We start from the raw sequence: 17,777 nt of genomic DNA on the forward strand, positions 1-17,777 counted from the left end.
AACGGCTCGGACATTTCCCCAAACCCCTACTGGAGGCAAATAATAAAGCTGAAGGAGGAAGAGCCAACTCTGCGCCCTGGCCCCAGCCTCTGCCTTCTTTAAGCTGAGACTTTTTGTTTTTTAACAAAATGAAGCAGTGTTTACTGTTCTGTGTTATCATGTAAAGCCTTCCGTCATTACTTTAAGTAATACACACATTAAAAAGTGAGTTTCTTTTTTCTAAGAAGTAAACTTGAGTGAAAGCGTCTTTCTCAGAGGGCCGCCCCACCGTGGGGTCCCTTCTTGTCCCTGGAACACACCCTCAATGTGGAAGGGAGATGCTGGGCCTCCTGCCCCATTCTGGGGAGCTTGCTTACCTCTTTTTCAATTTCTGCCAGAGATTTGATGGTGATTCCCAGGAGATCAAAGGGCTGCATCTGAAAATACATCAAGTCATCCTTTTACATGGCTGGAAAAAGTGCTGCTTCACATTTGCTTTTCTTCACAACTGCGACACTTCAAACCCCCCTGTGATCTGGTGTTTTTTCCACTCCTTTCCCACAGAAACTGTCAGTGTGACTCCACAGTGCTGCGTGAGTGTAAACGGACCAGGAGCAGACTCAGAAAACCTGGCTGCTACCGGGTCCCTTCTGGTGGGGACTCCTGCTTAGGCACCCAGGTCGGGGGTGGGGGGCGGCCATAGCTCTCCTGAAAGGCCATCGCTGTCACCAATAACTGCTGCCTCTCGTCCCTCTCTGACCGCCCCCCACCTCCCGAAAAGGCGAGCGTGCTCTTTCTGCAGCCAGCGGGATGGAGGTGCCCACAGCTTCTCTACACTGCCCTGACCGCCCCCGCCTGTGGGCTGGAATGGGTCTAAGGAACTCTGGGGAGGCAGGCAGCCCATCTCTTGCCTGGGACTCCTTAGCATCAGGGAAGGGTTTGGAGGGAACTCTAGGTCATTTAAAATGCCAGGTGAACGAACTAACCAACTGCCCATCAATAGTCGTTTGAGAAATCAACGGTGGTGGGAAATAATAACACCATTTTAATGGGGTGTTTGTTTCTAAAACTTCATAGAGATGGGGACCTTTCTTCTTTGAAAATGCTGGCTTTTCCACAGACAGCATGAAAAATTAAACACACACGGCAACGAGAGTCAGCTGGAGGCCCAGAGAAGCCTGGGCTGAAACGCACAGTAAGGGGCAAAGGGAGCCCTGTCTCCAAGGTCCCTGGCCTGGGTCCCCTCTGGGATCCCCATGGTCTGTATTCCCGAGGTAGCCCCCCCTGGGGCCAGCAGCTGGGGGTGAACAGGTGAAACCTGAGAGTCAGACAAAACCCCTGGAGGCCTTCGTGGTTTTGAACTGCAGCCCACAGGCAGGGGGCAAGAGCTGGAGCCTGAGCCGGGCCAGGGCGGGTGGATTCCCTGCAAGGGGTGGTAGAAAGAGGCCGGCTCCGAGCCCCAGGACCTGGATTCTGACGGGGCTCAGCGCCTCCGCCTCTGGGCGGGATGTAGCAGGACAGGTTAATCCCTCCATCAACCTCCTCTCTGGTTACAAAGCATCGCGGGCGAGCCCCTCCCGGCTGACCAGGCCGGGCTGCTGGGAGATCAGAGAGAGAAGCAAGGGGGAAGCGCTGTACTTGGCCCGCGTCCGCCTGCCTGAGCACTCGCTGAGTCGGCAGAACCCGGACTTGGGACGGGGCCACCGAATTAGGCTCTCGGCTCCTGGAGCTGCTGCGCTGCCAGCGGCCACAAAACAGTTTGGCTTTCTCCTGCTGCCAGCCCGAGCGGCGCGGGCACGGGCCGCCTGCCTGCGCGGCCCGGGGTTCCAGCGGCGGTCCAGCTGTTGCATCATTAGGCTGTAACTGCCCCACTAAACTTGCCCGCTTGGAGCCTCAGCGCAGGACAGAACGGCCTCTCCAACGGCGCGGGCGGGAGAGGCGCCAGCGTCTCCATGGCAACACAGCCGAGTGGAGTGAGTGGTCGGCTGAAGTTACACAGGCTCCGCGTGTCAACATCACGGGCGTGTTTTTTTCTTTTTTTCCCAAGATTAAGCTGCTTACCAGAAGGGTTCAGAGGAGGCCTATTATATTTCATGAAAATGGAAACTCCAGGGCAGGTCAGATCGCAAGCTGGGTGGTTTTAAGCTGGATCCAAGAAAAACACTTTTGCTTGAAGGACTCCGAGCTGGTGCCCAAACCAGGGCTGTCGTGTTTATTAACTACTCAAGAGCAATTTCTGCAGCAAGGATTTGAAAAAAATCCAGGAACAAGTCTACTGAGCCCACAGACCAGGCCTGCACCGCTGAGGGGTGCAGGCACCGCCGGTGGCAGGGCACAGCGGTGCCAGGCGGGCCCTGCAAGGCCGTGCATGCCGGGTGCCTCTCAAGGTCTGGGGTCCGGCCTTCAGGCCTGGCTAGTTCACTCAGTCCCTCTGTCACTAAAGACGGCTTGGGGGTCCAGCATGGCTTCGGTTCCCTCTCATGTACCGTGGGGTCTGTGCTGGCCTGCTGTGGGCGGCAGACCCACAGCTGCCAGGCAGAGCAGCCTGCAAGGGCAGGCCCAGCCCTGCCGTTCAGACGCCTGTGACTCATTGAGTGGAGAATGTGGTCGTCACAGGATGCGGCAATGACAATGGGAAAGGGTTAGCAGCTTGCTTTCTGCTGAACGTTGTCAATGTTATATAAAGAAGAGCGGAAATTAACAAGGTGAGCTTGGAAACCAGGAACATTTACAGCCAGCGAGGTTCAGAAAAATTCACCGTCACATCTGAATCAAGAAACATCGGCTGTGGCTGCGTTTGAGTGTGTCTGTTCATCTGTCTCGCTCCCTCCCCACCCTCATCCCTTCTTTTCTCTCACTTATCAAGCACCTTCTACGAACATCTATACAGTCCTGCTCTTGAGCTTCTGGTGGTGGGGAGTGGGGTGGGGCACAAGGGCAGCGATGGATGATTCTGGCAGGGGAGGGGTTTGGGGGCTGCCAGGATGGCCCTGCCGTGCTGTGAAGAGAGGGCTTAGGCTAGGGGTGAAGGAAGCTGAAGGGGAGGGCGATCATGCAAGAAACTTACACTTTCTGGAACACAAGAAAACTTCTCTGAAATCATAAAAGGCACACCATCCATGGCTGCAAAAGAAGAGGGAAAAAAAACAAGTGAAAACAAATGGCACTGCAGATCCACTGACATTCAGTAACTTGAGCTACTGACACGGACAGTACAGGCCGGTCAGGGGCTGCAGCCGGCTGACACGGGCATAGGGGAGTGGGGCCACAGGTGACGTGTGCCCAGGTACCACCCATGCTCCCACGACACACACCTGGTGAGTGAGGCAGACACCCGGCGGGAAGTGCAGACAGGAGCCGAGAGCAGGGACGGTCCGGAGCCCACCCAGGGTCGCAGCAGTGAATGGGGGGAGCCACTGCGGGGCTGGGGGCAGGACAGAGGCGCACAGGGTGGAAGGCACAAGGCCGGGTGCTCGGGGCGGAGGTGGGCAGTGACTCTGTTTGTGAGGTGCCCTCCTGGCCGAGTCCTGATCACACCCAGGCCGTCAGGCTCACAGGAAAGGCCCAGGTTGGGGGGGAAAGAGTGGTTCTGGAGTCAGAGAGACTGGGTTGAACCCTGGCCACGACCTTAGGTGCGCTTGGGTTTAAAAGGAGGGCGGTGTGGCCTGCGTAGGAGTTGGTGTGAGCTGTCCCTGTGAGCTCGGTGGGTGGGGCTACGCGGCCATCACTGCTGGCTCCTGGTCTTTCAGGGCTGGACAGAGGCTCAACTGTCTGCTCGGTGTTCAGAGGACACAGAAGCGTGGGAACGGGCTCCCAGAAAGGAAAACGGGGAAGGTAGGGGTCAGGGGCTCAGGTCCTTTCCCACAGCCCTGCATCCACCACGTCCCCAGGTCATCATCGCCGCCAAGCCACGACCTGGGGCTGCCCCCCTACTCCCGGGATGAGGGATTCTGACGTCCATGAGGAAACCTTGGCACCCGGGGGAACAGGTCACCCTGTACAGAGCGTGACATGGGTGCTCCTAGTGTGAAGGCTGGGCGGCCACAGGCTGGGGAGGTGGGCAGGGGCTTCTCCCGGGGCTCAGTAACCCCATCAGCCCTGAGCAGAGGCCAGACTGGCATCACCAGGCCCAGCCACAGGCACGGCGTGGGGGGCCTCGCGGTTTTCTGGTGAGTTGTGGTCATGGGAAGAGGTGGAGTGATGAGTTAGTTCCCTGGGAATGAAGGTCTCCGCTTTCCCTGTCATCTCGGGGGGAGGGGGGTGGGGGGCCTTCTCTGGGACACTGGTGGTGGACAATGTTGTTTTTTTTTTTTTGGAAGTAAGAAAAGAATCTGGGGACAAATCCTCTCTGGTCAACAAGATGAGCCAAATGTCTCATTTTAAGCTACTTTCATCATTTCTGGGGAGGAAAAAAATGGACCCTTCTCTGGGAAGTATGAGAAGGAACTAGTGTGGCCAGCCCCACCACAGCATGGGACACCCCCTCCTTTCCCGGGAGGGCTGCGTGGGCCACGGGGCTCGGACAGAGACATCTGTGGCCAGAGACCTCGCATCACAGAGGCCCCAGGGACCTGCCCTCTCTGCCTGGAGACCCAGCTAAGCACTGGGGACAGCGTGACACCTCCCCAGGAAGGAGAAGGGAGCCCACAGTCACCTTACGCAGTACGTCATGTACACAAATATACTAAGGAAATCTGAGCACCTACACGCATTCTACAAGCAAGGAGAAGGGAATGGCAACCCACTCCAGGACTCTTGCCTGGAGAATCCCATGGGCGGGGGAGCCTGGTGGGCTACAGTCCATGGGATCACAAAGAGTTGGACACGACTGAAGTGACACAGCCATGCACGCACATTCACAGCTGGGAATATAATGACCCTGAAGAGATGATCCCTGAAAGGCTGCGATGCCTTCTAGAAGAGACAGGACAAGGCCCACCCAGAACCCAAGGGAAGGGCCAAGCTCCCTTCTCCGTGGCTGCCACCGTCCACCCACCGTGGCTGAAGTCAAGGCTCACCCCACATGGCACTCTGACCCTGGCTGTTTCCTGATGACACACTGGCCGGTGGGCACACCACACTGGCAGCATTTCTGATCACTCACAGACAGTGGGTCGGGGGCCACACAGGTGGAAGCAGTGACTCTAATCTCTGGCCCTTCTATGAGGGATACTTGCTGTTTCTGACGGCAAACCTGCTTCCACACTAGGGCCTTTCACGGTTTTGACAATACCACACACTTGCCAAGTGTCCAGCTGGCCCTTCGACCAGCTCTTTCCCATCAGACCTACTGGCCAGGAGGTGACTATGTGCACCAACAGCCCCAAGTCACACCCACCACTGTCTTCTGGATCCACACTTCTCTCCACAGTCAGTCCCCTCAGCATGAAGCCATAGCCCACATCCTGCTTACCCCATATCAGACGCTGGAAACCACAGCCTACTTTACCTCTCCTTCACACTCTCAAAGCCCCTGTGGTCACCTGTCCTGGCTGCATTCCTGGGCTGGGAACCTTGTTTGGTCATTCACTGGGCTTTCTGCCTTTGGTGTTTAAAGACCATCATAGCGTCTGGGGGTTCTGGAAAGATATGATGAAGATCGCCCTTCTTGCTGGTGACATCTGTTTCCAAGCAAAATATCAACATCTGTTCCGTGAACTTATGTTCTGAAGACATGGTACGCTGACCTGCAAGGGCCGGATCACTACAGGAAACGAGAGGCCTGGGGAGCCCTGGGCAGAAGTGAGAGAGGGTGGTGACCCTTGCCCAGCATAAGGCTGGGACGGAAGAGGCGGGGATGCCAAGGAGGGGTGCTCCCTGCCCCTCCCCTTCACCCCATGTCCACCCCCGCCCCTCCCATCCCTCTGGGGTCACCTCAGCATGCTCTCCTGCAGGACGCTGTCTCCGAAGCCCTGCCTGCCCCCCTGGGTGCCTGGCTATGGCCGCGTCTCCTCTGCTTGCCGTGGGCCTCTGGCCATCCACGTCTGAGTCAGCTCTGCCTTCCTGTCCCAGCACAGGGGGTGCCTGGGGAGCTCGGCATCCCCTGTAGCGGGGCTCCAACCTGGGAGATGTCTGGAGAGAAGGGAGGATGCATTCCCAAGACTGAGAAGCAAGAGGCAGCATGAGGGTGGCCCTCAGCACAGGTGGGCGATGGCCTCCTGACGGGGTTGAGCAGCAGAGGAGCCGCTGTGGAGAACCACGTGGACCTAATCCGACCTTGAGGGGGAGGGAGAGAAAGATGAGAATCTGGGGATAAGTTTCCACTTCATCTTAAGAGTTCAGGACGGGAAGATGGGCATAGCCAGACACTCCTTGCATTCTTCTAGATAACAGACTTGAGCAGTCTTGGAGGAAAATAAAGTGAATCCACAGGGTCCTGGGGGCAGAAGCCGCTGAATGGGCGGGCGCTGCCTCGAGAGGACCAGACTCTTGGGTGACACACTCGGACTCCCTGAAAAGGGGAGCCAGGTCCCCAGGAGCCGCTGAGAGTCTGCTGAACAGATGATCTGCCGATCAAGTTTCATTTATTAAAAAAAAAAAAAAATCTAGTATAGCCAAGACTATGGTAGGCTGAAAAGAAGGCAGATTTGAACAACGCATTTGACAGATTTCTCACGTTATCCAAATGGACAAGACAGATAAGTATGGCTGGGACAATGTTAAGGATAGGAGAATCCATAACTGGTTGGACTAGATGTTCAAGAAGCTGATTAATAGATTGACACTGACCTCAAGCAACCTCTCTGGAGGGTGCCCGGGGTGTTATCAATTACTTCAGTGAAGGCACGCAGAGTAGGCATATCCGATATGCGGCCGATGGGGACAGCCCACAGACTGGATAAGGGAGAGAAATCCAATAGAGATCTCAAAAAGTCAGGGTCATGGGCTACATTTAATAGATGGAATTTGTTAAAGGTCAGTGTTAAGACCTGTACGTTAGGTCCAAAATGCCAACTGCGTCAGATGGAATGAAAGAGATGTTCATGCTAGAATAACAGCAGAAGACACGGAAAAAAAAAGATCTGTCCGTAGTGGAACAAGTCAACAGCGTGACCTGACTGTTTAGAAGTTGGGAGCTGCCATTGTAAGCAACAGTGCAGCTCTCCCCATGCCAGGGAAGGGCAATCACCACCTAGGTCTGTTCTGGGCTCAAGGGAGGGGTTCCGTGCTGGGACTGCAGTCTCAGTACGTTGTCCTGGATAGCCTGGTGAGGGACCGAGGCCAGCCCACAGGAGGGAAGGAGAGGAAGTCATCAGACCTGCTGCTCTAGGGGGGCACCTGAGAGCCCAGTGTCCCACATGCGGGAAGAAGTGCAGCTAGATGGGTTCTGGTCCAGACAGAAGAGGGGCTTCCCCGCTGGCTCAGCGGTAAAGAACCCGCCTGGCAATGCAGGAGACGCAGGTTTGATTCCTGAGTCGGGAAGAGGCCCTGGGGAAGGAAATGGCAACCCACTCTAGTATTCTGGCCTGGGAAATCCCACAGACAGCAGAGCCTGGTGGGCTACAGTCTATGGGGTTGCACAGAGTCAGATACGACTGAGTGACTGAACACCCACTATCACCAGATAAGAGAAGCCTTGGAGGTGAACATGGTCAAGTGTCTGCACGTGTTCTGAGAGCTGTCACAAGAAGAGGGGCTGGCGTTGGGGCACGATTTCCAGGGGAGACCTTGTCCTCCTCTGGAGAAGCCGGCAAGAAGGACACATAGCACCGGCTGAAAAAGTTCCAGACGCACGGCCACTTGTCAGGGGTTAGAAAGGGATGTTGCGTGTCGGTAGAAAAGCTGATCTGTGGGACTGCTAAATCCCCTTCTAATTCTAGGACATCCATTTCTATTCTCCCTATCTGGGCAGCTTTTCCATATTTTAAGATATCTAGAGGCTTGTGAGACATAATTCTTAAAATCAATGGCGCTCATTTTTTACATGTTCCAAAAGATCTCATAAATCATCGTCTGTGCTCCTCATGGGGGAGCACGTGTCCTTCCTCACTGCGCTGTGGTGCTCTGGCCTCATCCCACTCCTCCTCCTAGCCTTCAACCACTGCCGGGTCCCAGTCAGGGTGACACGCGGTGGAGGGGCTGAGGGGCAGCCCCCACAGAGCCACTGCTCAGGGGGCACACGTTTGTTCATCCGCCCCCGCCCCCCAGCCCTCACAGGCAGCCTGGGCTTGCACACGGTTCTCACACGGACACAGCCTGACCGATCTGTGGGCACAACCCTGAACCAGGACACAGAGGTCTGTCCTTTGCTCACTGGCATCAAAGGTGGAGCTTCCGGGGCCCAGAGGGGTCCACTGTCCAGGTCCCTTGGCCCCCTGAAACCCTGGATGTAGCAGAACTTCTCCCCTGCCCAAATCCAGGCCAGAGAGAGTGTGAAGGAAAGGAAACCGCATTTACTGACCACACACGAGGGAGCCATGCACCAAATAACGTCACCTCCATGATGATCACAGGCAAGTTAACGTTTAAGGAACCCGAGGCTGAGGAGTTAGGGAGTTTGACGGGGCCAGGATTTGAGCCCAGGTGCCCAGCTGGCGGTGGCAATGCCGTGCTTGTGGCAGGGAGGATGTGCAGCAGACGTGTGGCCGTCTCACCTCTCTGGGCCTTGGCCACCCTGCCTGTAAAGCGGCGACCACACGGCATCTGTCCCAGGAGGGGCCGCGAGGGTGGAAACGGGCGCACGGCAGACACGGGCTTCTGTGCAGGCCCACAGCCCCGCGCCGGGCAGGCCGCCTTTCAGGACGAGGACGAGTGCTTTCTTCGTCTTCTTCCTTCTCCCCCTCCCCCTTTTTCTCTTTTTCAATTTTATTTTTGGTGGCAGTTTTAACAAAACGCTGATCCTCGGCACTGAGCGGCACACAGCAGATGAAAGCAAGGATGTGCCGTGGGCTCCGTAGCGCAATTAGCATTCTCCTAAACAAACGAGCTTCAACAGAGCTGTAATTAAGCAGGCCTGTAATTAAGTATATGCCCTTTATCATAACGATCATGCTTAAAAATGGCATGATGCGTGGAACTCTGTTATTAATGCTGTAATCCCAAACTGAAGTGCGGGTACATAGAAATCAGCGTGTCAGGACTGTCACCGGGGTGTTTGTAAAATACATTACAGAAAAAAACCAGGGAACAATGAGCTCATTCAACTGTTCTTTTTACAATCAGGCACTACAAGTCAAGAGGATTGTGAATGCTTACAGAATCGGCACAGTTTAAACAAATAAAGCTCTAATCTGCTACTATATTAATACCACTCCCTCTTCTAAAGAAGGAAGTGGGGGGGGGGGAGGTTTTATTTATTTATTTATTTATTTTTCCAACTGACCGTGCTACCTGCCTTGGCTTTCCTTGGGGGAAGAAGTCCGATTTGCATGTCGTTTCTGTTCGGACATAAACTGGATTCCCATTTGCACAGACACCTCTGCCATGAATCTGCGGGAACTCTGCCTGGCAACAGGAGAGGGCCATAGCTCCTGCGTGTGGGAACCATAATTTTACTTGCCAAGGCAATCCCTCGGTGCCTTCCCTTCATTCTCGCTTCCAAACACACACCTTTGGACTTCTGCAGGCTCAACGCAAACCCACTGCTGACCAGCTCCCAAAGGCACCAGGCCCAGGACCAGCAGATACCTTCCTCAAAGAGGAAATACTCCAATCGACACATGAATTAATTCCAGCACACTCGATCCAAGGATTCATAAAGTCATATGGTGAAAATGTGACCCTCATGCTGGCAAAGACTGAAGGCAGGAGGAGAAGGGGGCAACAGAGGATGAGATGGTTGGATGGCATCACCAACTCTATGGACAAGAATGTGAGCAAACTCTGGGAGATGGTAAAGGACAGGGAAATCTGGCATGCTGCAGTCCAGGGGGTTGCAAAGAGTCAGACATGACTTAGCGACTGAACAACGATGGTGAAAATGTAAAATTTTTAAAAGGACCCCATCACCAGCATCTCAACTGTCGTCTGCTTACTGTTGCCAAGTGGTGTTAAGTGAGCTCAGTCGTGCTTCCTCAGAAGTCCTCGCAGAGATGAGGGTGAACAACGTGACTTATTGGCAGGCAGTCATTTTCACAATAAAATTACATGCAGTTGGAATGGTGGGAGGCCTTTAATTCTGGTACCTGCTTGGGGCTCGGAGCTGTAAATAATCAGCAACCTGGCCCTTTCTTTCCCCCTTTCCTGGGGCGTTTCAAAAGTCCTTTACAGCCTGTGATGGGAAAAATGCCAACAACTCAAGATCTCAGGGCCATTTCTGAAAACTCATTTGCAAACCAAAATGGCCAAGCCCGTTCTGCTTTCTCTGTGATTTCACTTTGGGGAAATTCCTTGGAAGATATTTGTGGACGCCCCAGAGCTGTCTGCTAGATGACACTCCAATTGAGTTTACACAAGGCCAACAACTTCCTTCTGGATCCCCATAGTAATCGGTTTAGCCACGTTACTCACAAGCCAAAAGCGGTGCTTTATCGGCTACGACCAGAGCCTACCGAGTCCCACGCACGAGGCGGCTCCGTGGGAGGAAGGAGGAACCTGTCCTCGTGGAGGGGGACAGGCACGCCCAGGCCGCAATACACTGCTGGGAAGAGGCCGGGGGTCTGTGGCAGGCACCCCACTGCCCACCTCTGACTCAGGACAAGTGAGTCATCTCTCTGAGCCTGCTTCCTTGATTGCAGAAGGAAGGAAGTCATACCTGGACGTCTGCAAAGTTTAAATGAGGTTAAAAGCGTAAAGCCCCAGGTACAAACTAAGTCCTCAGTTAACTGTCATAACCCCTGTGCTAGATGGAAAAGCCCCTCCAAGATAGACCTTTCTGTCTTTCTCTCTGCTTTTACATAAAAACACAATTGCATCCACATTCAATTATGTAATCTGAGGCCAAAGGCTTTTGGGGGTGCAGAGGCAAAGCCTGCCCGGGAGGGCCTCCCTGGGTGCTCTGACCACGGCTCTCCTGGCGTCTGCTGTCCCTACGGTCACAGGTCAAGCTCCCTGCGAGAGCAAGGCCCATGCTAGTCTGGGTGCTAAACGTCCCCTGGAAAAGAGCTCCCAAAGCCAAGAGAAGAAAACTGCCCCTGGGTGTCAGGAGGCTAATTTTACCAGGTTAGCCAGAAATACTGCACTTTTCAAATAAAGATGCCTTCACACCACAAATGAATGGTCTCTGAGGTTCTATTTTGTGTGGGTAATTAGGAAGCCTCCCCATATCTCTGCCCCCACCTTCCAAACGCAGAGCACCTGACAATAACTGTCACTTTAGTCCTGCAGCCTGCTTCACCCTTCCCCGTCCCCACATCCTGGGGCGAGTCTGGGGGCCCTCCAGTCCTCCTGCCCCACCGTTCTAAGCAGCACCCCTGAGGGCCCCAGGAGCTGTGTGGGAGGACCCTTGAGGGTCTCTGCTGGGCCGTGGGTGGCTGCCATGCCCATACGCCCACCAGGGACTCTAAATACATGAAGGAGAACACCCTCACTCGGCTGCAGAAAGTGAAAAGTGAAGTTGCTCAGTTGTGTCCGACACTTTGTGACCCCATGGACTGTAGCCTACCAGGCTCCTCCGTCCATGGGATTTTCCAGGCGAGAATACTGGTGTGGGTTGCCATTTCCGTCTCCAGGAGATCTTCCCGACCTAAGGATTGAACATGGGTCTCCCGCATTGGAGGCAGACGCTTTACCGTCTGAGCCACCAGGGAAGTAGAAAACTCCATCAGTACTTCAAGGCTTGGGGCAGGGACCAGCTACATTGCCCTCAAAGTAAAGATAAAATCCAGTTAAGCGACACTTTCCCCCGTGGCTTGCTGAGGGGCTCCTGGGCGGGTCACTGTCACCGCGTGTTCACACCTGCTTCCCCGGTGCCCGCGTGCAAGACCTCCTCCAAGAGCTAGAGAGCAACAAGAGGGGCTCTGTGAGCGCAGAACAGGAGGCAGAGCCGCGGGGCCAGCCCGGGGGCACTGCCGCCAGGAGCAAGCACGCTGCTCCGGGAGGCGGGCGGGGTCTACACTGAGCTCGTCAACCCACAGCCACTGTCCTGCGGCTGAGGCCAAGCCTCGACGGGGGCGGGACAGACCTGGGCAGGGTCGGACCCAGCCCAGCACAGGAGATGCACTTTGTGTCCCCGGGCTCTTTTCACCGTCTCAAAACCAACTCATGTATATTTTTAAGTTTTTTTTTTTTTTCTTCAACCTCTCCATAAATGAATGTTTTCTGAAGAAGCAACTCCCAATAGTCCAGTTATGTGAAAATGCCCCTTGACTCCAGAGCCCTGTCCTTTGGGGACAGCCGGGGTAGTGGTCTGCACACGGCCCTTGCAGTCCCTCTTTTTCCTGTGTTCACCTATGAGCTTGCATGTCAAGAAGAAATGTAGCATTTTTTTTTTTTTGGGTATAGGCTTCCGTGGTGGCTCAGACAGTAAAGAATCTGCCTGCTAATGGAGGAGACCCGGGTTCAATCCCTGGATCAGGAAGATCCTCTGGCGAAGGGAATGGCTACCTACACCAGTGTTCTTGCCTGGAGAATTCCATGGACAGAGGAGTACAGTCCATGGGGTTGCAAAGACTTCATGATTGAAGTGACTAACACTTTTACCTTTTCCTTTTTTCATTGGTATTTTTAACAAAAATAGCATCACAGCATAACTGACTGTTCTGCAATTTGCTTTTTCCACCTGTCAGAGAACTTGTGTCGGGGTGGCTACAGATCTATCTCAGTCTTTGTTACAGCTGCACAGAAGTAAGGGTGGAGACAACAGAGGGCCAGCTCACAAGCAGCCTTGACTGCCATTTACAGTGGCCTGAACGTCCTCGGGAGGCCCCTGGGGAACCACTGAAGGGTTCTGAGCTGGAGAGGACGTATCATATTTATATTTTAGGGACGTCTCCCATGCTGTGATAAGAGTAAGGCTGGAGGTGGGACCACCTGGAGGACGTTCTGACAGTAAATCAAGGGGTGCTGGGGACCTGGGCTAGGGCTGCAACAGTGAGAACAGAGGGGAGGGGACAGAGGGGGGTATTTAGATGGCGCATCAAGAGATTCAGCGATGGGCTATGAGGAACAAGAGCAGAGGAGTCAAGGGTGCTTCTGAGGTTCTGCCTCAAACAGCTGGGTGTGATGTGGGCATGGGGGCGGGAAGCGCAGGGTGAGCTGGAGGGTCCCATTTTGGATGTGTGAGGTCTGAAGGGCTTGTGAGACATCCAAGGGAAGACACTGGCCAACACTGGCGGGGAAACAAGCGCCAGGAATGCAAGGCTGGTTGGTGAGGACCGCCCGGATACAAGGACGGGAGTGAGACCTAAGTGAGTGTTTGGGTGTTACCAGCATCGTGATTACTGAGGATAAGTGGGCCCAGGATGGAACACTGAAGGATGCTGACTGTTAATGTGCAGGCCGAGGTAGAGAAGTTGGCAAAATGATGAGAAGAAGATGAGAATGTACTCTGAAACTAGATGTGTCAGCAGTAACCTGGTTTTAATAAGCAGATACGTGTCTGTGAGTCTGCTTTGGCTTTGAACATAGGCTCATTTGTGCCACGTTTTAGATCCCATGTATAAGTGAAGTCATAACGGTATTTATCTTTCTCTGTCTGACTTACTTTACTTAGTATGATAATCTCTAGTTGCATCTATGTTGCTGCAAATGGAAATATTTCATTCTTTTTTATGGCTGAATGGTATTTCATTGTGGGTTTCCTAGGTGGCACAGTGGTAAAGAATCTGCCTGCCAATGCAGGAGATGTAAGAGACATGGGTTCGATCCTTGGGTTGGGAAGATCTCCTGGAGGAGGAAATGGCAATCCGCTCCAGTAGTCTTGCCTGGAAAATTCCATGTACAGGGGAGCCTGGTGAGCTACAGTCCGTGTGATCACAAAGAGTTGGGCACAACTGAGCGACTGAACACAGTATTCCACCATATAGATAACAGACTTGTTGCCGAGAGGGAGAGGAAGAGGGAAGGACTGGGAGTTTGGGGTTACTAGATGTAGACTACTGCGTTTAGAACGGATAAACAACAAGGTCCTACTGTACAGCACAGGGAACTGTATCCATACAGTTCCTTGTATAAACCATAGTGGGAAACAATAAAAAAAAAAAGAATGAATACATGTGTATAACTGAGTCAGTCCTGAATATTCATTGGAAGGATGGATGCTGAGGCTGAAGCTCCAATACTTTCACCACCGGATGAGAAGAACTGACTCACTGGAAAGACCCTGGTTCTGGGAAAGATTGAAGGCAGGAGGAAAGGGGGACAACAGAGGATGAGATGGTTGGCTGGCATCACTGACTTGATGGACATGAGTTTGAGCAAGGTCCGGGAGCTGGTGATGGACAGGGAGGCCTGGCGTGCTGCAGTCCATGGGGTCGCAAAGAGTTGGATGTGACTGAACTGAACTGAGTCACTCTGTTGTACAGCAGAAATTAGCACACCACTGTAAATCAACTATACTTCAAAAGAAGAAAATCAGGTACTGACATTAACACATGTAGATATGTTTATGTATGTACATATCTACATTTACATGTATCTATATGTGCCCCAACACACACATACGTAATACATTTCTATTTCCTGGGGCCAGAAAAGCAATGGCAGCTTGAAAGTGATAATGCCCAGTGCCCCGATTTGGGATTCCAGGATTCTTCTCTGAAAGAAACGGGGCTCTCTGGAGAAGTGGCTGATTGAGTGCTGGGTAGGGAAGGAACATGCAACATTTTGTTGCACCAAGTAAAGACGTTCTCAAAGAATGAGGGAAAAACAGCAGAAGGTCAGGTCTCCCATCACAGTGATGAGCATCAAAATAAAGAATGGTAAGAATGAATACGAATCCATTAGTCCACATCAATATACACAAACTGGGGACAAGAGAAAACTCTTCTTTATCATAAAATGCCAACTAGGAAATACTGCAGGAAGGATGGAGTGACAAAATCAACAGATGCTAAAACTAGGAGGTGAAAATCTGGAATGAGCTGTTTACACAGTCTTGAAGTATTTCCCACAAAGTACGCGTTAATTACAAAAGGAAAAATAGAAACTTCATGGAGAAGAAACCTGGCAAACAACACTTCAACAAGCAAAATTTCACCACGGCTGAGTCACACCCACATCGTGGACTTTCTAATACGATACACCAAGAATAAATAAGAGTGAAGAGAACTGGCCGTGGAGTCAGAGGCCAGTCTATTCTCAGCGTCCTCATCTGTGAGTGAACGGCTTGGGCCTACATCAGCCACCTGGCTGGTGCTCACTTGGCAATTTTAAAAAATTATTGCCACTGCTGCTGTTTCTCCCTTGGAGGTTCTGATTTACTTGGTCTGAGGGGGTGGACTCCGGGCATCGGTCAGTCTTGAAAGCTCCCAGGTGACTCTAGTGTGCAGACGAAATGATGTCAAAAATCCATCCCAGCCTTGACCTTCTTCAGTCTCACTAAACAATAAGAATCATCTTAAGTATTAAATATGCATTGGTGATTGGAGACCTGGATTTAAACCTCAGAAGATACAATGGACGAAATCCACCCAGGCTAGCCCACTATAGGTAACAGCTGATTTCTCTACCCTTCCTCTCTAGATTCTACGCAAAAAGCCTTCTCAAGAGCAACAATCACGAAGGGTTATAGTAAGTTCTGGACCAGAGGCCTCCCCTCTCCTGGGGTTAAAGGGCAGAGAGAAGGTGTCTGGGTTGTCCAGCACTGACCCATGCTCAGGGGAGCACTGCCCTGGGGTGCCTGTCCAGGCGACAGTGTCAGGGACACACACACACATGTCCATGGTTGGACGGCATCACCGATTCAATGGACATGAACTTGGGCAAACTTCGGGAGGTGGTAAGGGACAGGGAGGCCTGGGGTGCTGCAGTCCCTGGGGTCACAAAGAGTCGGACATGACCTGGAGACTGAACAACAACCAACGAAGCCGCTGCACGGACCCATGAGTGTCATCACCCCTGCTCTGTGAAGGGCCCAGAAGAGAGGGGCCAGGTCAGGGCCACAAAGCTGGTACAGAAATGGGGACACCTCCCTACGTGGCATGAAGCAGTCAGGGAAGGGTGGGAGCAGAAAGCCGCAATCAGGAAGGGCGAGCATGTGGATGGAAGGTACGCCGACTGGAAGCTGTGAAGCAGCCAGCACAGGGCGGGGGTCGGGGGAGGGTCCCCACAGGGTCTTCTGAGCACTCGCCCCAGGGAGACAACTCGCGGCCAAGACAGACACATCCAGCCCAGGGATCTTTGGAGTTGGTTTTCAGTGCAGGGTTCCTTGTGTTATTCCTTTATTTGAACTCTTCAATTGTTTCCTCAAGTTTAAAGGTTGATATCCCAAAGGTCTTAGCCCAGGCCCTGGCAAGCTGACCCCAACCTAGCTTTGCAGTCTCCCCCCACTGGCTCCGTACACCTTGAGATCTAGTTACCATAACCTGCTTGCCACTTCTGACCAAGCCAGGCCTTCTGTCTGCCATACACCCATCTCCTTGCTCTGTGCTCGGCCTGGAGAGCCCACTCCTGCCTGTGAACCCCCAAACCAGCTGAAGGTTACCCCTCTGGGTCACCTCCTGAGCTGTCACTCGTTGGAGTCAGGGGCCTTGCTCCCAGTACTACTCTGCTCCTGTTACCTGCCCCAGTGCCTTTCCCCAGATTACGAGCTCCCTTGTAGCCCGGGGCCTGCAAGGATGCAGCAACCCCAGATAAACGAGGGAAGGCTGGTGTTCCCGAAGGAAGCTGTGTTTCCAGATGGGAATTCTCTAGAACTCTAGGAAAAGGGACATTCTAATTCCTTTTCTTCTGATTCCACGATCAATGAGTAAGCTGTTAATTAACTGTTTATTTGCCTAAGTACTTTTAACAATAAGATAACAGGCTAGAGCATCACACAGCTGGAAAGGTATATGCTATAAATTTTAAGATTTGGTAAGAGACTGCCCACAGGTTAAAGGAAAATGCAACAAAATGTGATCCTCTGGCTCCGCAGCACAGAGATCTTCTGATCTTGAGTAGTGGGATCACATTCACCAGGGTCTGGGCACCCCTAAGTGGATGGGAGAACTCAGGATGAGCACCCTGGAGCCAGGGCCTGAACCCTGAAGGAGCAGCTACCCCGGGAGGCCCCAAGTTTCATCCTCCCCAAGCTGCTGGGTGATTCCAAAAGCCCAGGCACAGTCACAGACAGACACGGACCAAATGATGCAGGAAGTCTTGCAGCAATCGAAATCCAACCTGTTTAAGTAAGACTGCACTGCCGTGTGCCTTTGAACCAGGTCATAACTTTATAACAAAACTTAATTTGAAGAGAAAAAAAAACCCTATTTCTCTGTCTTGCATTTTTCTCAAACACTGGACTTTCCAGTTCAAAATTGAGGGCCTGGCCGTCTTCCCCCATCACATAGCCAGACTTGCAGCTTCTGGCTGAGGTGGGCAGGCTGCTGGTGCCCACAGAGATGTGCAATGACAGGAGATGACAAAATTGCCCCCCGTAGCAGGGATGGGGCACAGGCGTGCCTGTCGACTTGCCCAGAGGCGCCTTTCCAACCAGCGGGACATTCAAGGGGCTCTTCCCTGGAAATGCTTTTCACGAGAGCTGTGTATCACAAGACCCAAACTCAGCTCCGGTGGACAAGCTCCCTGGACCACGGTGATGTCAGAAAAAGGAGCAGCCAGAGACAAACCCGACACCTAGGCTGACACCCGCTTTCATCTGGAATACTGGGGAGTGTCTCTGAAGTACAATGCCACCAAGTGCTCAGATTTCAGATTTAATATTAACCTTTAAAGGGCATGTCAGAGAAATGTACTCTCTGAATACTGGTTGTGAGCTC

The 17,777-nt window shown here is 52.9% G+C and overlaps 1 protein-coding gene across 4 annotated transcripts in view; it reads right to left on the reverse strand.

The window, feature by feature from the left end:
- Positions 1–17,777, reverse strand: part of MVB12B (multivesicular body subunit 12B) — a 185,148-nt gene that overhangs the window by 24,128 nt on the left and 143,243 nt on the right. For all 4 annotated transcript variants that reach the window (XM_061154639.1, XM_061154641.1, XM_061154640.1 and 1 more), the window contains 2 exons: positions 3,047–3,102; positions 357–416 (listed from right to left, as the gene is read on the reverse strand). In XM_061154639.1, coding sequence (XP_061010622.1) covers positions 357–416; positions 3,047–3,102 — 116 coding nt within the window. The remainder of the gene's footprint in view (positions 1–356; positions 417–3,046; positions 3,103–17,777) is intronic.

Source organism: Dama dama, chromosome 11 (assembly GCF_033118175.1).
Source record: "Dama dama isolate Ldn47 chromosome 11, ASM3311817v1, whole genome shotgun sequence".
Classification (NCBI taxonomy): domain Eukaryota; kingdom Metazoa; phylum Chordata; class Mammalia; order Artiodactyla; family Cervidae; genus Dama; species Dama dama.